The sequence below is a fragment of the Mastigoproctus giganteus genome, chromosome 2 (assembly GCF_048544385.1).
Source record: "Mastigoproctus giganteus isolate SK-2022 chromosome 2, ASM4854438v1, whole genome shotgun sequence".
Lineage (NCBI taxonomy): Eukaryota > Metazoa > Arthropoda > Arachnida > Uropygi > Thelyphonidae > Mastigoproctus > Mastigoproctus giganteus.
In genome coordinates, this window is record NC_143576.1 from 231,827,457 (window position 1) to 231,850,977 (window position 23,521).

General features: G+C 38.4%; 1 protein-coding gene across 1 annotated transcript in view; it reads right to left on the reverse strand.

Moving 5' to 3' along the window:
• The window catches only part of LOC150090239 (telomerase-binding protein EST1A-like), a 311,345-nt gene that overhangs the window by 254,591 nt on the left and 33,233 nt on the right, over positions 1-23,521 (reverse strand). The window contains exons 4-5 of the mRNA XM_090390224.1: positions 16,770-16,886; positions 5,675-5,864 (exon numbers count right to left, since the gene is read on the reverse strand). Of these exons, the coding sequence (XP_090246350.1) occupies positions 5,675-5,864; positions 16,770-16,886 (307 nt within the window). The remainder of the gene's footprint in view (positions 1-5,674; positions 5,865-16,769; positions 16,887-23,521) is intronic.

Below are 23,521 nucleotides of genomic sequence, written 5' to 3' on the forward strand. Positions count from 1 at the left end.
AGACTTCCATCCCTTGTCGTGGAAGTTGATAGCCTAAATAAGTTTAAGGCTCAGCTGGACAGGTATTTCGAATGAACAGAGGGGTGAAGTGGAATTAGTTATTTTATTTTATTTTTTTATTTATTTATTTTATTTTATTTATTTTATTTTTTTTGGCTGATGCTGCATAAGCTTGCTTTCTTGCATCAAATGCCTCTACTAATGCTAATCTAGAAAGGCTTTTGATACTGTTGCACATGGAAGACTGCTACACAAATTGGAGCAGTGTGACATTGGAGGCAAATTGCTGCTATGGATAAAGGGGTGGTTGAGGGGGAGAAGACAGAGAGTGGTAATCAATGGACACTGCTCATCGTGGACTAATGTTATTAGTGGAGTCCCTCAGGGCTCAGTGTTGGGTCCATTATTGTTTTCTGTATTTATAAATGATATTGATGATGGTATATCAAGCTTAATGTCCATGTTTGCAGACGATACAAAGGTTGGCAGGGTTGTCAAGGGCACTACTGACACTATGCTGCTGCAACAGGATCTGGAAAGGTTAAGCAGATGGGCTGAGAGGTGGCAAATGAAGTTTAACATTGACAAATGTAAAGTACTACACATGGGAAACAGCAACCCCAGAACAACGTATCAACTCTGTGCTACTACACTGACAGTGGTAGAGAATGAAAGGGACTTGGGGGTGGTTGTGCAGGCAGATATGAAGTTCTCTGAGCAGTGCAGACAGGCTGCAAGAGTAGCTCATGGAGTATTGTCAATGATATACAGGAATTTTTCCAGCAGGGATAAGGAGGTGATTATTCCATTGTATAAGGCAATGGTGAGGCCACACCTAGAGTACTGTATACAGGTCTGGAGGCCTCATTTCAAGAAGGATGTAGAGCTGCTGGAACGAGTACAGAGAAGGGCAACAAGATTAGTGAATGGAACAAAGGGGTGCTCTTACGAAGAAAGGCTTAAGTTTTGCAAATTACAGTGTCTGGAGACTAGGCACCAGCGAGGTGATCTGATAGAGGTGTATAAAGCCTTGAATGGTTTAAGCATGCTCAATGCTGATGGGATTCTTCCTCTAGCTCAGAAAAATCACCTGAGAGGGCATAAATTCAAATTGAGGAAAGACAGATGTAGGATAGACATGCGGAAATTTGCCTTTAGCCAGCGGGTGGTTGGTTGATAGCCTAAATAAGTTTAAGGCTCAGCTGGACAGGTATTTTGAACAAACAGAGGAGTGAAGTGGAAGTGGTTTTTTTTTTTTTTTTTTTTTGGCTGATGCTGCATAAGCTTGCTTTCTTGCATCAAATGCCTCTACTAATGCTAATGCTACTCACATTTTCCTGTCTGGCGCCGCCATTTTTAATTTTAAAATTATTTTAAAATTATGTTTTAAACTTAGTCGTTGAGCTCTTTCCAACGGTGTATAATAAGCTGTAGGTTGTCGACATTTTTGTCCCCCCCCCCAACATTTTACCCCTCCATTTCTCAGACAAATTTTTGTCAACAATGATCAATATGGCATTATGTTAGCCCACATGATGTACAAACCCATGCAAAATTTCAAGTAAACAGGTTGAGTGGGTCCAGAGATACAATGCTGTGACAGACAGACAGACAACCGAGTGACATTATAAGGGTCCTTCGTTAGACTACGGACTCTAAAAATAATAAGTAAAAATAATTCAATAATAAAGTTTTTTGTAGAATATTCAAATTTTTATTAAGTTCTCATCCGACACCCTATGCCGACTTCTTTTCTTCCTCTTTGTGTGTCGGCTGTTGTCCGAAGCAGCCACGAATCGACATATTTTGCTGGATTAAAGCTGGTCAGAGGGAGCCTGCAATTTTAAGAAACAGTAGTGAAGAAACTATTTTTGTCATCAACGAAGCTCTTGTTTGGGTGGTGATCAGATTCATTTGTGAAAATCCTCGTTCACATTGACTCGATGAAATTGGTATCGTACTCAGAGCGTTCACCAAATGCTTCAACCATTTGTCAATTAGGTATTCCCGAAATCCACGAATTGTATCTCTTTCATTTAACTGTAACCTAATTGACAATTTTCTAACTTCATTTTCACCAAATGGCAACAATTCTAGTTTAGAATGTTTAAACCTTCGTTGTCCTCGTTTTCCTTCTCTCGTCATCGATGTTGTCATTAGTTTCTAAATCTGAATTTTTTCTTCTTTCTTTCTTTCTTTTTTTTTTTTTAACTATCCAAAATGTCGGTGTCATTCGGATATTCAGGTACTGTGATCGTGTAAACAGAGATAGGGAAAATTTACAGAAAAATGTCGATAACACACATCCGTGAAAGAACAGATGATTATTTTTCGGAGTAAAATAAAATCGCTCTCTCCTAATTCTCGAACGGGGCACTTACAATTGATTCACAGCGGCGTCTAACCTACGGCCTGCCCGGAAAGTCAACTAAATCAGCATAAAGAAATCTAACTTTCTTTTTTTTTTTAATATGGCTCCAGTATAGGAAAAGTTTGGAACCACTGAATAAAAAGTGGACCAGAGCCCATTGGGAATACTCCTTGATCTGCTCACTGTTGACCAGCGCGACACCTTCTCTGTATGTGGTGGATAGGTTTTACCAGGTACCACTAAGTTGTAGAATGGTAATCCCTTTAGCTCTCTTAATTCGCGCAGCACACTAATTGCCTAAATTGCCTGAAGGCCAGAAAAGCGAACAGTGCATACAGAGTTAATTCTCTCCGTTCACTGTACGAAAATTTTTTTCGCTCAACAGAAAGTATTTTAAACGTTACTTCCAAGGGGAATTCAAAATGATTCGCCATAAAAGGACTTCATTAAACAGAAGTCTGACTGAGTAATTTAGAATTATGAAAATGATTATACAGATTTATGTAGAAAATATCTTAATAATATACAGTGAAAAATGCAAATTTAGTTAAATAATTTTAAGCCTATTTGAATAGTAGGTAAACGTGTGAAAAAAATTTATGGAATATTACAAATTTCGAAGTGCACTGAATCCAAATGTCACACGTCACTGTTAATAAAGGTACCGGTACGCCGTACCGTTGCGTACTGTCCCAAAAAAAGGACTGGTAAGAATATACCGAGATCCTGGACATGAGTAGCCTCGACAATGCCAACCAAAAACACACTACTCGGACTCCCTCCAGTCACTATCTGGCAGAGTAGAGGTAGCAAGATTATACACTAGCTGATCCGGAAGCCTCCTAAAGAGTTACCAATAGGTTCAGTCCGGTGTACTAACTAGCGGCCAGCCTGCGAACACCGTTTTAGAGCTGTACCCTCGGAATGTAACGAAGATTGGATCTCGCCATAATGTTCATCATAACCACAAAAGTCATCAGTCATACTTCATGATGGAAGAGATGGGGAAGGGTTAACCAGAACTTAGCTCTGGAGACTAAATATGGATTCCACCATTTCAAGCCTCCAATATGCAAAATGGTGGTATTGTACCAGTCGATGAGAGTCATCTACCACCTAGTATTGCCTGGTAACACAGAGAGGGGACATTCCTCCATGTGGTGTGGGTGCCACATGGACCCCTGCTTACGTTGGTTCATACCTGGGTGACATATCCCCAGGATTATTAACAGTCCCACCATCATGAAGGTGCAAGCAGAGGATTTGGCTGTCACAGACCGTCCGGAGTTTGCCGAAATTAAGTCTACTTGACTTGAATGTCACCCGAATATCAGTTCTATCAGCATTTTAGACTCCCAGGTAGCCAGTACAGCTTGTCTGTGACATCCTCAAGGACCATATACACCGATGAGCCAAAACATTATGACCAGCAAGTCGTTATGCAAATCAAAGCAACTGCAGGTGAACTAAGGTGCATGATATCCTGCAAAAAGGCCTCCGAGGTTGGGCAAATTCATATTTTAGCATTAAATCAGCTCATACACCAACCATATGGTTGATGTATGAGCTGATTTAATGCTAAAATAAGGTGCATACGCGGGTCGGGACACCATATAAAAAACACCTGATACTGAGCTCCGTTAATCAGTGTTACTCTTGTTCTTCAGATGGGAAAGGCAGCGGACTTAAGCGAGGTTGACAAAGGCCAAATTGTAATGGCCAAACGACCTGGTCAGAGCATATCCTAAGCGGCGCAGCTGGTGGGATGCTCACGGTCAGCAGTGGTTAGTAGCTACTGAAAGTGATCGAGGGGGGAAAACCCATGAACCGCCAGCGAGGTGTTGCTCATCGATGCTCGAGGTGAGTGAAGGCTCTCCTGGATGGTACGTGGCAACAGAAGGGTGACTGTGGCGCAACTAGCCAGTAATTGGAATGCTAGTGACGGGAGTAATGTGTCACAACACACAGTACATCGAACCCTGCTGAAAATGGGGTTATATAGCCGCACGCTGCTCTGAGTGCCCATGCTAACTACGGTTCACCGGCAACAGTGCCTACAATGGGCACGCGAGCATCGAAACTGGACTTTGAGTGATTGGAAGAAGGTCGTCTGGTCCGATGAATCACGTTTCCTGTTGCACCATGTGGATGGCCGGGTACATGTGGGTCGTTTACCTGGGGAAGTGATGGCACCTGGATGCACCGTGGGATGAAAACAAGCAGGTGGCGGCAGTGTCATGCTCTGGGTGATGTTCTGCTGGGATACAGTGGGTCAAGTCATCCATGTGCCGGGCATTAGGCACCTCCGTAGCCAGGATCAGCAGTGCGTAGCACATGCTTCTTGATTAGACCGGGGTTCAAGCCCGTGACCACCAAATACAGAGGATGCGGAAAGGTCAGGGATGACCACCGCATATCCCCGGAGCAATATGGTCTTAGTTGCTAATGCTCCTAAAAACCAAATAACAACAACAACAACAGCCGGGCACTCTGACATCTACCTAAACACCAGCGGAGGTGCGAGAAATTCCTGGTGCTGTTTAACCCTCAACACACTTTGTACTTTGTACCTAAATATCATTGCTGACCAGGTACACCCTTTCACGGCAACGGTCTTCCCCTATGATGGTGCCGTCTTTCAGCAGGATAATGCGCCATGCCACACCGTCCAGATTGTGTGAGAATGGTTCACGGAACATGAGGAAGACTTCCAGGTATTGTCCTGGCCTCCAAATTCCCCAGACATCAATCCCATTGAGCATCTGTGGTTTGTGTTGGAACAGCAACTCCAATCTGCGGTGTCTCAACCATGGACCTTACAGGAGTTAAAGGATCTGCTAGTTATGCATTGGTACCAGATACGACAAGACACATTTAGAAATCTATTCTGTATTTACATATCCCATTTTTTGCATATCACTTTTTTGCTAATTGGCAATGATATTTTGTATATTAAATTTAAGACCTAATATCAATTTACAACATCTGCAATAAAATATGTATATTGCACAGTGTTTAATTCTAACAACTGCACTACGAAATGCTATCAAAATGTTTTATAATTAAATTCCAAACAGGTTTATCTATATTGCGTTATATGGATATATCTTTTTTTAATGGTAATTATGCAGTTAAATAAGATATACTGATGGCAGTTGCAGGGACAACATAAAAATGTTTGGCAGGATGTGCATTATTTACACACACACACACAGTCTACTAAATCTCATCAGATCTTTCATTAACACACATGAAACTAATCTACAACAATTAAAATAAAATCAACATGTTATACATAACTACCTCATCAACAAGGCTGATGATATTCTTATTCATATCCTCCTTTAAATATGGATGTTCTTCTGCCCTTTTTCTAAGTGCTTCAATGACTTGATAGAATGCTGTTTTCCATAGCAACTGCTCTAAGTTGTGCTCAGCACAGTAACGTGGATCTGCTAATATGATATTCTCACAGTGAAGCTGCATTTTTGACCTAAATACCATATGTGAATTATTTTTCATCTCTTATCAAGTATTTCCGAATTTCTGATTATACAAAAGAGCAGGAAATTAAGCACAATGTACCAATAACACACAATAAACAATTAGAATAAAATAATAACAAAAAAATAGTAACCTTTGAATTAACAATTACTTCGTTCTTGAAAATCAAAATAAGGCAAAAATGCATATCCTGAAAAAATGTTCCCCACAGAAAATAATAAGACAACTCAATTTCCTTCTGAATCAAAATACTGGAATATTTTTCTCTGATGCACTTCTCTATACTAATGTTTTATATGCATTTTTAATTAGAATACGATTTTAAAAGCAAACAAAATCATCTAATATAAATAAATAACTTTTCTGTTTATCCTCTGGGATAACTATATAAAGGTCAGAAAAGTTCACAAGATACAGAGAATACAAAAACATCACCATATTTAGCTGTCATGTGGGCTTGAGCCATGGTCAATTCAAACGTCTATGTTTGTATGGATGTTTCATTTCATCACTCGGCCATAGCAGTCTCATTATGTGTACACAATACATATGTGTAATACATATATGTATTAAAATGACACATAATATATATATATGTATTAAAATAATACATATATATTACATTAAATACATTAAATAATACATTAAAAATAGTTACAGCTGATTATGCAAAAATGATAGTTGTCTTTTAACAAGGTTTGCTAGAACATTTAGAACAGTAAGAGTACTTAAAACTAGTGATTAATATAAAGGATGCAATACAAATTAAAAATGAATTACACAAAGGATTAGAAACAGTGTGGGTACACTCCATGACAGCAAACTCGACTGATGCCAGTACATGGTCAGATGCTAGCTACCATACAGGTATACAGCTGATCACATGATAATAACTTTTTCTTTTATTTATTTATTTTATTTTTTTTTTTTTTTGATGGATGTAGAAAAGGTTAATTTCTTGCAATCGTTTAGCCACATGGATGCTAAGTCTTCCAGGATCATTAAATTATTAACAAAACAGGTTTTATTAAACTCATATGGAATACAAGCTCAATTGCTACACTAAATTGTTAGCACATAATGTTTCAGGAGTCTTCCTGAACACCATCATCAGACCATAAATGCTATGGGGAATAGAAGAACATTTAACAACTATGTAAAGTATATTGATACACAATTAATCAGAAGTAATTACAACTAAAAATCTTTAATATTTAGATTATGTTATAAGACAATAATATGATGTGCATTCTGGAACTTAAAAACTAACAAAGATAAAACAACTCAGGGTAACCATGAAAACTGTAGATACCTACAGCTCTATGGATACGGCCCTCTTACTTCCTATATCCCAGTTCAATTACAACAATATGCAGGGGCTTTATAAAGTAATTTGTAACTTGTAAATGAATTATGATGTAGGAAGCATTTATGGGTTCCTGAAACGACAACTGCTAACAACTTAGTTTAGAAATTGAGCTTGTATTCCATATGAGTTTAATAAAACCTATTGTGTTAATATAACTTCACATGGCAATAACAGTGTCATTTTTTATTATTATACACAGTATATAATTTACCATATGGATAAAAACAAAGTAATGTCCTTTCTCAACTTTGCATGTTTTCCTATGACAGAATTTTAAACTGGAGAAATTCAGTTTTGACACAATGTTTCTGCTCTTTCACCACAGCCAGTTGTTTGTAACCAGATGGCTAGAGTTCCATATGCTCGGAAACTTGTTTTATAATCAGTTATGTATAAAATGTGTAGTGAAGGGGGTGATACAATCATTGCTACATTTCAGTACAGGTAGTTCTCGACTTTACAAGTTAATTCGTTCCTCGCACATGCACGTAAAGCGGGAATTTATTTCTGCTGACACAAGGTTAGAAATAGGGGTTACATTCTCAACAATGAAATTAGTTAGCTAATTAGTTTATGTTTAAACAATAATTGATTTATCAAAAGAAATGAAAACGTAGCCTGTAAAATCAGCAAATTATAATAATAGAGAAATTATTTACGATTTACAAATGTTAAAGAATGTTTATTCTTCATCATCATCAACTAAATGTACATTCGTTGATCACTCATTATTGGCTCGGCACTCGTTGGTTTGTTGCACGAGGAGTCATCTTCGTCAGAAATGTTTCAAGAGGTGCTTGTTTCCAAGATAATCTTCTCTTTTAATTATAAATCTCACGATTGCATGCATAAGGCATTTTTTAACAGCATACACAAATTGCAACTAACACGATTTGCGTGGAGTAACAAGTTTACGAAGCTTAAAAAAAGAGAATGAAGAGAAGATACTGAAAATGTATTTATGTTTTTTATACAATTGAAGATTTCAGTAAAGGGGAAACACATTTCATAATATGTAAAAAACCACACAATTCCAGCTATCGGTATTTTCGCAAGTACAAGAAGATCGAGTTTACCACCCGTTTATAATTGCTTGCAGTAACAGAAAAGCCCAATAAACCAGAAAGTTTTACGGTTGTGACCTCCAGAAATGTGCTTTAGTAAAAAAAATATTACAAAAGCATTCAAAATTAGCATTAGCATTAGTAGAGCCATATGATGCAAGAAAGCAAGCTTATGCAGCATCAGCCAAGAAGAAAAAAAAAAAAAAAAAACACTTCCATTCGTTCAAAATACCAGTCCAGCTGAGCCTTAAATTTATTTAGGCTATCAACTTCCACAAAGTATGGAAGTCTGTTCCACCAATCAACCACCCGCTGGCTAAAGGTAAACTTCCGCACATCTATCCTAAAACCGTCTTTCCTCAATTTGAATTTATGCTGGCTCAGGCGATTATTCTGAGCAAGAGGAAGAGCATGCTCAAACCATTCAAGGCTTTATACACCTCTATCAGATCACCTCGCAAGTGCCTAGTCTCCAGACGCAGTAATTTGCAAAACTTATGCCTTTCTTCGTAAGAGCAACCCTTTGTTCCATTCACTAATCTGTTGCCCTTCTCTGTACTCATTCCAGTAGCTATACATCCTTCTTGAAATGAGGCCTCCAGACCTGTATACAGTACTCAAGGTGTGGCCTGACCATTGCCTTATACAAGGGAATAATCACCTCCTTATCCCTGCTAGAAAAATTCCTGTATATCATTGACAAGACACCATGAGCTACTCTTGCAGACCGTCTGCACTGTCAGAGAACTTTATACCTGCCTGCACAATTATTCCCAGGTCCTTTTCATTCTCTACCACTGTCAGTGTAGTACCACAGAGTTGATACATTGCTCTGGGGTTGCTGTTTACCATATGTAGTACTTTACATTTGTCAATGTTAAACTTCATTTGCCACCTCTCAGCCTATCTGCTCAACCTTTCCAGATCCCGCTGCAGCAGCGTAGCGTCAGTAGTATCCTTAACAACACTGCCAACCTTTGTATCCTCTGCAAACTTGGACATTAAGCTTGATATACCATCATCAATATCATTTTTTTTTATTTTTATGGTATGTGTTGGCACATCGGCTTCTGTGGCCATAATGCACCTCCCAAGGTTTTTGCAGTACTTTGATTCAAGCCTGAGGCGGGATTCGAGCCCACAACCTTTGGGTTGCCAGGCAGGCACTTTACCCACATGGCTAGCCCAGTCGGCTAATATCATTTATAAACACAGAAAACAATAATGGACCCAACACTGAACCCTGAGGGGGTCCACTAATAACATTAGTCCACAATGAGCAGTGTCCATTGATTACCACTCTCTGTCTTCTCCCCCTCAACCATCCCTTTAACCATAGCAGCAATTTGTCTCCAATGCCACACTGCTCCAATTTGTGGAGCAGTCTTCCATGTGCAACAGTATCAAATGCATTTCAAAGATCCAAATATATAATATCAAAGTTATTCCCTGCATCCAGTTCTTTTGTGACTGCATCATAGTATCCAATCAAATTGATCAGGCAAGACTTCCCCTTAACAAAACCATGCTGTGTCCGAGCTATAACTGAAGTCTTGTCTAGATGATCCTGCAGTGCTTCTTTAACCAGTGCCTCCATTAATTTGCCTGGAACAGAAGTTAAACTCATAGGTCTATAATTACTTGTGTCAGCCTTTGATCCTCCTTTGTGAATTGGTGGTCACATTTACACATCTCCAGTCTATGGGTACCTCCCCTGAGTCCAAGGAAGCTCTCATAATTATGGCTAAGGGTTTACTTACTTCCTTTGCTGCCTCCTTTAATATAACTGGATAGATCCCATCCCCCCCCCAGGTGGCTTTCTTGTGTTTATCTTCAACAATTTCTCCTCCACTTTACTATCAGTTATTACAAGATTATCTAGCTTACTGCCAGAGTTGAATACACCTCTGGCATTCCCCTCGCTGAATAACTCCTCATGTGTGAATGTAGATGCAAAATATTCATTTCATTTGTTAGCTACCTGAGCAGGATCATCAATGGTTGAACCATCGATATCAAGTGGACCAATCTGATTCATCCCCTTCCTTCTAGAGTTTACGTAAGTAAAGAACTCTTTGCTGTTTTTCTTTGCATCCTTTGCCAAAGATTTCTTGTAATCTGCCTTCACCTGCCTAACCTCCTTTGTAACTTGGTTACAGACCAGCTTATATCTATCATAGGCTTCTGTGTCACATGTTAATTTATATGTATCCCATGCATTTTTCTTCTCTGCCATATGTCTCATTAGTTCATTTGACATCCATTTAGGCCTAAACCTTGAACAATATTTCTTAGTTTGTATGTAAAGCCTAGTAGCTTCCCAGATAAGTTCTTTGAATGCTTCCCATTTTGAATTTGCTGTTGGTAACATCATCAGTTGGTCCCACTGTATAGTCTCAGACCATCGTAGTCACCTTTACGAAAGCAAAAACCCTTCCCTTTACCCCTGATGGTAGTTACCTCATTGAGTAAATCCCATTTTAGCACACTGTGATCACTGCCACCTAGTGGTTCCTTTATCTGCAGATTCTTATAATGGAACATATGATAATGATGAAAGTGTAGTGCATTTTAATGATTTGAATTGGTATAATACAATTTACAAACTATGCTCACGACCTTTTATATGGTCTTAAGGTCATGCTCATGACCATAAAAATAACATTTTATAGGGATAAATAGCTTAGTTATACAGCGAAAATTTCAACTTCCAGGATCTTGAAACGAATTACCAAAAAACAATGTGTTATTGAGTTCACATTACAATATTTTCACAATACTGGTGTCTCTGGAACTGATTAATATCGTAAAGCGGGGTACACTGTATTGTATAGCTATGCACGTGGTTTGAAATGCGGTATTTATGAATGTTTAACATTCATTTTTTGCAATTAACGTTCATATTTTCGATTTTGTTAATACTTGATACTTGATACTTGGGGGGGGGGGGGGGAATCGTAAACCCGGGAACTCGTAAAGCAAAAACTGCCTGTATTTGAAACAAAATAAAATGGATATGGTGGTTTCATCCACCATATCCATTTTCTTTTTGATATGGTGGTTTCATCCATATCCTTTAAACTGTAGAACATTTATTTCTACCAATGAACTTTCATAAGATAAGCAGAAACTCCAATCATTCTACTCTATGTCTAAAAAAAGTCTTCTGGAATTAGTTTGGAAAGCAAGTACACATAAGCAGAAAAAGAGCATTCACCTCAGGCATCTTGTGGACGAAGAATGACTTTTAATTAATAACACGTATGTAAAAGTACTTTTAAGTTTTTTTATTTATTACCACATGAATAAACACCCATACTTAATATTACATTAATATAAATCAATAACCTAGTTCTCCTTGCATCAAGGTGCTGAAAAACAAAATATAAATAACTAGTAGCACAAATATATAATGCCTATTCAATGTATTGAATGCCTATTCAATGCATTCTTATACTTGCCTATTCATGGCAAGTATAAGAATGCAGGGATGCAAGGAGAGAGTGGCCTATCCGAAAAGTTGGAAAAATCCAAAAGGCTCATTGACTTGTACATACCAAGGGGCTCAGGGGACTCAAAAGCCAGCATGGGCCATGGGGCAAAAAGCCTCACCTGGGCCCACTCGCCTTTTCTCTTGAAGAGCCTGGATTTGAATTCCAAGGTCTCTCCACAATCTTCGATCTCTGATTTAGGCACCGTGATGGTTCTTGTGGTCACTCCAATCAACTGCAATTCGATGAGACCCTTTCTCTAATGGTGCCTCCGTAACCAGGTGGGCAGGAGCAGCAGTACGTAGCACACGCTTCTTGATTAGACCGGGGTTCGAGCCCGTGTCCACCAAATATGGAGGATGTGGAAAGGTCAGGGAATGACCACCGCATATCCCCGGAGCAATATGGCCTTAGTTACTAATGCTCCTAAAAAAAACCTTTCTTTAACCAAAATCCCACAGCAGTAATATCTGAAACCTTGCTATATTTGTTAACTGTCAACCTTGTCAGAGGCATGTCCAATTCATTTAACAGTTACTACTGAAAAGGGAAAGGTTATCACATGGTACTCTCACACATTCTGTCCACCCTTTTAATTACTTTCTTCTATAACTGTTTGATGGAAATCAGTTGCAAACTTCAACTTGCAAAACATGTATGATAAAATTTGTATGTTACATAGCATATTTATTTTGGAAATTTATACTAAACTACAGCCTTATCAGTCATTGTTCAGCAAGAAAATCATGAAACCTATATTAGAAGAAAAAGCCTTAAGTGTTATAGATATGTGCAAAGGTCATTCAAATGAAAAGCACAAAACCAACATAAAATGCATTGTACAAAAACTAATAATAATCCTGTGTCAGTTTACTGATCAATGTCTACTGGCAACATTGAGCACCCACATGGTGCTATCGCTGGCATTATTGGGGAACGGTCAATTTTCAAGATAGTGGCACACATGCAGTCATGTGCCAAGATACAGCTGTGATCTAAGATCTGATTTCTGAATGCAGAAATGCAGAAGGGATATAACCTGCTGAAATCCGCCATGAAAAAGCAGAGAGGAAGTTGTTTTAGCTCGCCTCTGCATTGGGAACAGTCATCTTACGCATGAATTTCTGCTGAGGGCAGATGACTCTCCTATGTGTGAGAATTGTGACACCTTTTTAACTATTCATCATATTTTAACTGAGTGTCCACATTTTAGACATGAACGTGATTTATATTTTACCGCTTTTAGTCATCTGGATGAGCCTTATACACTCAGCCAGATATTGTCTGACAATGACCATGTGTCTGCTGTTTTTAGCTTTCTAAAATCAGTAAACCTTTTTACTCGCATTTAAAAATCTACCTTGTTATTGTTATTTGTTTATTGATATTTGTCTTATTCATCTCATAGATGTTTTTATATCTTGACTTAGTGACTTAATTCATTAGTAGTAGTAGTAGTGGCATGTAATGCAAGAAAGCAAGTGTATGAGCTTATAGAGCATCAGCCAAAAAAAAATCACACCATTCCCTGCAAATGTCTGTCCAGTTCCTCCTTAAATTTATTTAACCTATCAACTTCCACAACAACAAATGGAAATTTGTTCCAGCAATTAACCACCCGCTGGCTAAAGGCAAATTTCTGCACATTTATTCTACATCTGTCTTTTCTTAATTTGAATTTATGCCTCCTTAGGTTCGTAATCTGAACAAGTGGAAGGATCCCATCAGAATTCAGCATGCTCAACCCATTCAAGGCCTTATACACCTCAATCAGATCACCGCACAGGTGCCTAGTCTCCAGCCATTGAAATTTGCAGAAATTAAGCCTCTCTTGGTAAGAGGATCCCTTCATTCCCCTCACCAATCTTGTTGCCCTTCTCTGTACACGCTCAAGCAAATCTACATCCTTCCTAAAATGAGGCCTCCAGACCTGTAAGCAGTACTCAAGGCGTGGCCTGACCATTGCCTTATACAGAGGGACAATCACCTCCTTCTCCCTGCTAGCAAAATTCCTATATATCATTGACAAAACCCCATGACCTGCCCTGGCAGCCTGTCTGCATTGCTCAGAAAACTTCATATCTGACTGCACAATTACTCCCAGGTCTTTTTCATTTTCTACCACCTTAAGTGTAGTACCACACAGTTGGTACATTTCTCTGGGGTTACTTCTACCCAAATGCAGTACTTTGCATTTGTCAAGGTTAAACTTCAGTTGCCATTTCTTAGCGCATCTGCCCAAATTTTTTATATCCTGTTGCAGTAGCACACTGCCATTATTGTCATTAACAACCCTGCCAACCTTTGTATCATCTGCAAACTTCGACACTAAGCCTGATTCATCAATATCATTGATAAATATACAAAACAACAGTGGACCCAACACCGAACCCTGTGGGACTCTACTAATAACATTAGTCCACGAAGAGCAGCACCCATTGATTACCACCCTCTGTCTTCTCCCACTCAACCATCCTTTTATCCATTGTAGCAACTTACCCTTAATACCATTCTGCTCCAATTTGTACACTAGTCTTCCATGCGCAACAGTGTCAAAAGCTTTAATGAAATCCAAGTATAAGATATCAAAATTATTTTTTGCATACAGTTCCTTTGTAACCACATCATAATATCCTATCAAATTTGTCAGACAAGACTTTCCTTTAACAAACCCATGCTATATCTGAATTATTGCTGCAGTCTTGTCTAGATGATCCTGCAATGCATCTCAATCACTCCATTATTTTACCCGGAACAGAAATTCAACTAACTGTCACCCTTCAATCCCCCTTTGTGAATTGGGGACACATTTGCACATCTCCAGTCCGTGGGGACCTCCCCTGAGTCAAAGGATGCTCTCATAATTATGACTAGGGGTTTGCTTACTTTCTTTGGAAGGTTGAGTGGGAGAAGACAGAGGATGGTAATCAATGGGTGCTGCACTTCGTACTGATGTAGGATTTACTTAAAGATATAATTAGGGTTTTTGCTTCCGTAAAGGTGAGTACAGTGGTCTCAGACAGTTTTTAAATTCTGTACAGTGGGATCAACTGACGATGTTACCAACAGTAAATTCTAATGGGAAGCATTCAAGGAATTAATCGCGGAAGCTACTAAAAGTAGCTTCCACGATTTAGAATTAGGCCACTGAAAGTTTTACTTTTTTATGACCAGGTTTTTGCACATTATAGCCTTAGTTGCTAATGTGCCAATAAAACCCAAACAAACAATCCACCATGAAATATTGGCACCATCATGAAATTATGGTGAATCATACATGAGTCAATGGCCGATCTACAAGTGAGTATCAAGTGTGAACTATTCTTCTCAATCAGAGAATGTCACAACATCAGAAGTCAGCCGCAGTGGAAGAATTAATATGATGAAGCCACTGCATTACTATAGAAGAAATTGCTATTAATATGAATTCAATGCTTGCTACTGTTTAAAGAAGAACTCTTTATTGTATACACAAGGGAAGCAAGGAGTCACACTTTGAGTGAGTGAGTGAGTGAGTGAGTGAGTTGGATTTATTGGTGCAAGGGCTACTAAGGCCATAATGCACCTATTACAATCTTATTTGGTACATGATTGTTATATTTAAAAAATGATTCAGATCAGATAATATCTATACCCAAGAATCAGCTGGGAAAGAACTACTGTATTCTGGGATCATAAAGAAGTGATTCTAGAACATTATCATGAGAGATATCAAACATTAACCAATACTGTGACATGCTCCTGAACCAATTATAGCCAGCAAAACAAAAGAAATGTCGTGGTTTGCTATCCTCAGTTGTGTTCCAGCAGCATGGTAACATCTATCTCCATACTACCTGTCCTGCAGTGAATCAGATTACACTATCCTCTATATTTACCAGACTTAGCACAATGTGATTATCATGATCTACCTGTTCTGCAGTGAACCAGATTACACCATCCTCTATATTTACCAGCCTTAGCACCATGGGATTATCATCTTTTTCAGCCACTAAAAGATATGCTAAAAGGATGTCAATTCTTGTCAGATGAAGAGGTCAAAACAATAGTGTAGTAGTAGTAGTGGCATGTGATGCAAGAAAGCAAGCGTATGAGTTTATGCAGCATCAGCCAAAAAAAAAAAAAAAAAAAAAATCACACCACTCCCTTCAAATGCCTGTCCAGTTTCTCCTTAAATTTATTCAACCTATCAACTTCCACAACGACAGATGGAAGTTTGTTCCAGCAATTAACCACCCACTGGCTAAAGGCAAATTTCCGCACATCTATTCTACATCTGTCCTTTCTTGAAATACAGGAATGATATACAGGAATTCTGCTAGCAAGGATAAGGAGGTGATTATCCCCTTGTAAAAGGCAATGGTCAGGTCACACCTTGAGTACTGCGTACAGGTCTGGAGGCCTCATTTTAGGATGTAGAGTTGCTAGAATGAGCAGGGCAACAAAGGGGTGCTCTTACCAAGAAAGGCTTATGTTCAGCAAATTGCAGTATCTGGAGATTAGGTACCTACAAGGTTATCTGACTGAGGTGTATAAGGGCTTAAATTGTTTGAGCAGGCTCAATACTGATTTGATTCTTCCATTTGCTCAGATTACAAACTGAGGGGGCATAAACTCAAATTGAGGAAAGACAGTTGTAGAACAGATGAGTGGAAGTTTGCATTTAGCCAACGAGTGGCAGATTGTTGGAACAAACTTCCATCTGTCGTTGTGGAAGTTGATAGTTTAAATAAATTCAAGGAAGGACTAAACAAACTATTGGAGGAATAAACAGATTAAAGGGAAGGTGTCATGTTTTTTTTTTTTTGGTTGACTTGTATATGCTTGCTTTCTTGCATCATTTGCTATTGCTAATGCTAATTTCACATATTAAAATTTTGAAAAATATTATTCAAAATATGAATAATATTTTCCAAAATATTATTCATATTTTGAAAAATGAATAATATACATATAAATGAAACACTTACCGGCACTCAACAAGTATTTTTGGATCAACATTACTAATTCCTTTTGCCATGTATGAAGCCAATTCTTTTTCTAAAACAAATATCTCACTAAGATTCTTTTCCACTACTGGTTTCAATCTGAAAAATTATAATGTTCATTGAAGAACAGGAAAGAAACATTCATATTATTATAACAAATTTCATACTTCATACACCCTAATTTTTGAATTATAATGCACTCTTCAGTATAACATGCACTTGCAAAATCCACATTAATTTGAAAATTTTTAAGATAGTACACATCTAAAAACATTGCTAAGCTAAAAACACTTTTAATGTATTACAATAAAATTGAAATGCCAAAATGATTACTTATGCACAGAAATTCTGCTAAATTCAAATTTTTCTACCTGGTGGTACAATGTTGATATATTTTATCTTTGAGATTTAAAAATGAATAATATAGTAAAAAAATCACTTTAACAGACTTCAAAAATAATAGAAAAAATTCCCCAAAAGAAGTTTTTTGTCATACTGGAGCCAGTGATGTAACTACCTTGGTCTGATAGTATCTGACATCAGTTTATTTTCCCACAAAAGCAAGGGCGTCAGATTTTTCTCCCCATCTCCATCCAGCTGAATGTGCCAGATAAAAGTAAGAAGTCATCTGAACCTCCAGCATGGTTCCTCAGGAGCTCTCTGAACCTCAGCAAAATTTCAATCTCCTGTACTCTACACAGTAAAATACAAATTACAACATTTAATGTTTTAGTCACACACACATATATATATATTTGCTAAGCACCTATTGTCTTCACCATGTTCATCCATCCACCACATGTCCTGTAACAGAGGGACTCCCAGTGGACGGATTTCGTGAAATTTTGTATTTGGACTTCTTAAAAATATCTGTCGATCCAAACCAAATTTGATTAAAATCAGGCATATAGAAATCTAGCAATTATTATTACTTTTTTTTTCCCTTACAATTTGCATGAAAAAAAAAAAAGAACATAGATTAAATGTAGTTTTAATGCAGTATTGCTAGATTTAGACAGGCCATGCATGCTTTGCATGTATTGTTATACAAGAATAACGAATGCAATATCACTTGTGAAGAGATTATTATTATTATTAATATTAGCATTATATGGTGCAAGGAAGGCTGAGGCTTATGCTGCACCAGCTAAAAAAAAAAAAAAAATTTCCCATGTTATCCTGAGAGAGAGAGAGAGAGAGTCAGAAGTAGAAGAGAATCACCAAGAAGGCAAGAAAGAGAAGAATGATACAGAGAGAAAAGAGAGAACAAAAAAAAAAAAAAAAAAGAGGAGAATAATAAATATTATACTATTGTAAATATACTTAAATGCTAAGTTTAGAGAATGTAAACATATAGTTTTTATTAAGTGTTCTATAAAGTTCCAGTCTTAGTAATGAATTGTTAAGGAGATAAGTATATTTACTTCTCATTTCACAGGAACTGAAATCTCATTTCATTGAAACAGAAGAAATTCAATCATTGAAATAAAAAATTTAAAAAAATCATTTAATTTAAGAAAAAAAAAAAATTAACATGCTTAAAATATAACACACTGTGTACATCAACTAATTTTTTTTTTTTTTTTGTGATACAGTAATCTAGTGTAGTATACTGCATAGTATATTGTCAATTAATCAGTAAATCTATTAATCTTGATAAACTTTATTGTCAATTAAATTGTATTTTTAACTCTATAAATATATAACGACTTAATCGTAACAAATAATTAATACATAACTATAGTGGTACACGTGATACAGAAGTTGTATAAAGGGAACACTAGTTACCGAAAAAAAAAAAAAAAAATATATATATATATATATATATATATATATATATATATATATAACATAACTGTTTTGGGATATAACTTAAGGATTTAATTTTTGTTTTAAATTTTATTGAATTAAATTGGAATCATGACTCTGACCAGAGCAGCAAAGCAAAAGGCTCAAGCTAATGGGAGTGCTGTGGTTCAGGGGAGAACTGAGGGGGGCAGTTGCCCTCTGAATCACAGTCTATTAAAATGCACTGTTTGCTTGATGTTTGCGAAGCAGTCGGGTACGGGACATGATACTGCCAAGGGGGATGTCTTTGTGTGTGCACGATGTAAGGAGTGCAAGGAAATCAGGCGACAACTCAGCGTTGTTATGGGCCTTTATGAGACCTTGAAGGACAGGGTGGATGCCCTCGAAGGAAATAAATTGAGGGGCCCATCAAGCTCTCAGCTGCCCACATCAACGCCAGAGCTTGCACTTGGTCATCAGGCAACACAGGGGCAGCCCCCTAGGCAGAATGCGCTGGTCCCACAGGAACTAGTAGTTGTTGGTGACTCTATTGTCAGGGAAACGAGGAACATGCTTTGTAAAAAGGATAGGTGGAATAGGACCAGGGTATGTCTGCCAGGGGCAAAGGTTGATGACGTTGTAGAGCGGATATCATCTTTTAAGGGCACAAAAGGTGATATAGTTGTACACGTTGGCACTAATGATATTAAGAGTAGGAGACCGGCGGAATTACTTAGCAAGTACAGGTCACTGTTGAAAAAAAGCCGTGAATTAGGGTTGAACTTGAAAGTGTCTGCAATTCTGCCCAGACACGATAGGAGGGAGTATATGATGAGAGCCTTGTCGATCAATTCGGCCCTGGAGGGATTGTGCAAGGCTCAAGGGGTAGAATTTTTTTCAGCCTGTACTGTACTTGTTAACAGGAGAGATTGCTTCTACAGGGATGGGATACACTTAAATAGAAAGGGTGCAAGAATTTTTGCTGATGCTGTCGAGGCAGTGTTAGGTGGGTCGGAAAACTGCTAGTTGGGGGGGATACAAGGACTAATAGATTAACAGTAGCCACTGGCAGAGGTGGAAGTGATTCTTGCACTGCTTCTATTCAAATGAGCAGAAGTCTGAAAAACAAGATGCAGGATATTTCAGAGACTGCTGGTAGTCATTGCGTTACAAGTAAACACATGGGTTGTGTTAGGGTAGCTAAGAATAGAAACAGGTGCAGGTATACTTGCGTGTACACCAATGCTAGGAGTTTAGTAAATAAATTTGATGAATTTGAGGTTTTGCTCAAAACATCAAAGGCAGATATTGTTGGGATATCAGAGACGTAGTGTCACACAGATATAAGTAATGCGGAACTGGAATTTGGGGAATACAATGTATATAGGAAGGATAGACAGGACAGGAGGGGAGGAGGGGTTATGCTATTAATTAAGAAACACATAAAGTCAAAGGAAGTGAAGCCAGTTGACATCGATGGACAGGGCAGTGTCGAGTCAGTTTGGTGTGACATAAGCATAGGGAAATCAAAATTGAGAGTAGGAGTGTGCTATAGGCCTAATGACTCTGTTGAGTATAATAATATATTGTACAGGGAAATAGAGTGGGCCAGTAAATCAGAGAGTCTTATAATGGGGGATTTTAATTTCCCAGATATTGACTGGAATTTGTGGGTTGGTCACTCGCACACTAGCAAGGCTTTTGTGGATTTATTGGATGATTGTTTTCTACATCAGCATGTTCGTGAGGCAACAAGAGGGAGCAATACTCTTGATCTGATTATCAGTAGTGATTCTTCATGCATTAAGAACCTGCAGATAAATGAACCACTAGGTGGCAGTGATCACAGTGTGTTGAAGTGGGATTTACTCAAGGAGGTAACTACCATCAGAGGTAAAGGGAAGGGTTTTTGTTTTCGTAAAGGCGACTATGATGGTCTGAGACAGTATTTAAATTCTATACAGTGGGACCAACTGATGATGTTACCAACAGCAAACTCAAAATGGGAAGCATTCAAGGAACTAATCTTGGTGGCTACCAGGCTTTACATACCAACTAAGAAATATTGTTCAAGGTTTAGGCCTAAATGGTTGTCAGATGGACTAATGAGACATGTGGCAGAGAAGAAAAATGCATGGGATACATACAAATTAATGGGTGACATGGAAGCCTATGATAGATATAAGTTGGTCTGTAACCAAGTCACAAAGGAGATTAGGCAGGCAAAGGCAGACTACGAAAAATCCTTGGCAAAGGATGCAAAGAAAAACAGAAAGGAGTTCTTTACATACTTGAACTCGAGAAGGAAAGGGATGAATCAGATTGGTCCACTGGATATTGATGGTTCAACAGTTGAGGATCCTGCTCAGGTGGCTAACAATCTAAACGAGTATTTTGCATCTACATTCACGCATGAGGAGTTATTCAGGAAGGAGAATGATGTAGGTAAAGTAAACATTGGCAGTGAGCTGGATGATTTTGTAATAACTGAGAGGAAAGTGGAGGAGAGATTGTTGAGGATAAACATAAAAAAGGCACCTGGAGTGCATGGGATCTATCCAGTTATATTAAAGGAGGCAGCAAAGGAAGTATGCAAACCCCTAGCCATAATTATGAGAGCTTCTTTGGACTCAGGGGAGGTACCCATTGACTGGAGATGTGCAAATGTAACCCCAATTCACAAAGGAGGATCAAAGGCTGACACAAGTAATTATAGACCTGTTAGTTTAACTTCTGTTCCAGGTAAATTAATGGAGGCACTGGTTAAAGAAGCACTGCAGGATCATCTAGACAAGAATTCAGTTATAGCTCAGACGCAGCATGGTTTTGTTAAGGGCAGGTCTTGCCTGACCAATTTGATTGGATACTATGATGTAGTCACAAAAGAACTGGATGCAGGGAATAACTTTGATATTATATATTTGGATCTTAGAAAGGCTTTTGATACTGTTGCACATGGAAGACTGCTGCACAAATTGGAGCAGTGTGGCATTGGAGGCAAATTGCTGCTATGGATAAGGGGATGGTTGAGTGGCAGAAGACAGAGAGTGGTAGTCAATGGACACTGCTCAACCTGGACTAATGTTATTAGTGGAGTTCCTCAAGGTTCAGTGTTGGGTCCATTGTTGTTTTCGGTGTTTATGAATGATATTGATGATGGGATATCAAGTTTAATGTCTAAGTTTGCAGATGATACAAAGGTTGGCAGGGTCGTTAAGGACACTACTGACGCTATGCTGCTGCAACAGGATCTGGAAAGGTTGAACAGATGGGCTGAGAGGTGGCAAATGAAGTTTAACATTGACAAATGTAAAGTACTACATATGGGTAACAGTAACCCCAGAGCAATGTATCAACTCTGCGGTACTACACTGACAGTGGTGGAGAATGAAAAGGACCTGGGGGTAATTGTGCAGGCAGATATGAAGTTCTCTGAGCAGTGCAGACGAGCTGCAAGAGTAGCTCATGGTGTCTTGTCAATGATATACAGGAATTTTTCTAGCAGGGATAAGGAGGTGATTATTCCCTTGTATAAGGCAATGGTTAGGCCACATCTTGAGTACTGTATACAGGTCTGGAGGCCTCATTTCAAGAAGGATGTAGAGCTGCTGGAACGGGTACAGAGAAGGGCAACAAGATTAGTAAATGGAACAAAGGGTTGCTCTTACGAAGAAAGGCTTAAGTTTTGCAAATTACAGAGTCTGGAGACTAGGCACCGGCAAGGTGATGTGATAGAGGTGTATAAGGCTTTGAATGGTTTGAGCATGCTCAATGCCAATGGGATTCTTCATCTTTCTCAGAATAATCACCTCAGAGGGCATAAATTCAAATTGAGGAAGGACGGATGTCGGATAGATGTGCGGAAATTTGCCTTTGGCCAGCGGGTGGTTGGTTGGTGGAACCGACTTCCATCACTTGTTGTTGAAGTTGATAGCCTAAACAAATTTAAAGCTCAACTGGACAGGTATTTCGAACGAACGGAGGGGTGAAATGGGAGAGGGTTTTTTTTTTTTTTTTTTTGGCTGATGCTGAATAAGCTTGCTTTCTTGCATCATATGCCTCTACTAATGCTAATGCTAATCTCATCATCAGCCATTTTCAATCCACTGCAGGATTAAGGCCTCTCCAGCAACTTTCCAGTTCCTTCTGTTTTGAGCACTGGCCATCCATTTACTACCCAAAAACTCATGAATTTCATCTATCCATCTCCGCCTTTGTCTTCCAGGTTTTCTTCTAGCTCCTCTTGGGTACCATTCTGTTATTTTCTTAGTCCATCTGTCATCATGTCTTCGAGCTATGTGTCCTGCCCAAAGACCATTTTAGTTCTTTAGTTTTGATAAGAATGTCCTTTACTTGAGTTTGCTGCCTAATCCATGTGTTTCTCTTCTTATCTAACAGTCTGATTCCCAGTATAATTCGTTCCATTCTTTGCTGTGTAGTTCTCAGCTTCTCTTTTATTCTTTTGGTGAGTGCCCAAGTTTCACTTCCATAAGTCATGGTGGGGAGTATACATTGATTCATTATTTTACGTTTCAGACAAACTGGGATATTGCTCTTCAGTATGTGACTATATTTCCTGAATGCTATCCATCCAAAATCTATTCTTCTCTTGACTTCCAGCCATTTATCATTATTACAGCTAATAACTTGTCCCAGATAAGTATATGACTCCACCTTTTCAATTACTGCTCCTTCAATCATTATTTCCCTTTTTAGCATTAGCATTAGCATTAGTAGAGGCATTTGATGCAAGAAAGCAAGCTTATGCAGCATCAGCCAAAAAAAAAAAAAAACAAAAAAAAACCACTTCCACTTCACCCCTCTGTTCGTTCAAAATACCTGTCCAGCTGAGCCTTAAACTTATTTAGGCTATCAACCTCCACCACAAGGGATGGAAGTCTGTTCCACCAACCAACCACTCGCTGGCTAAAGGCAAATTTCCGCAC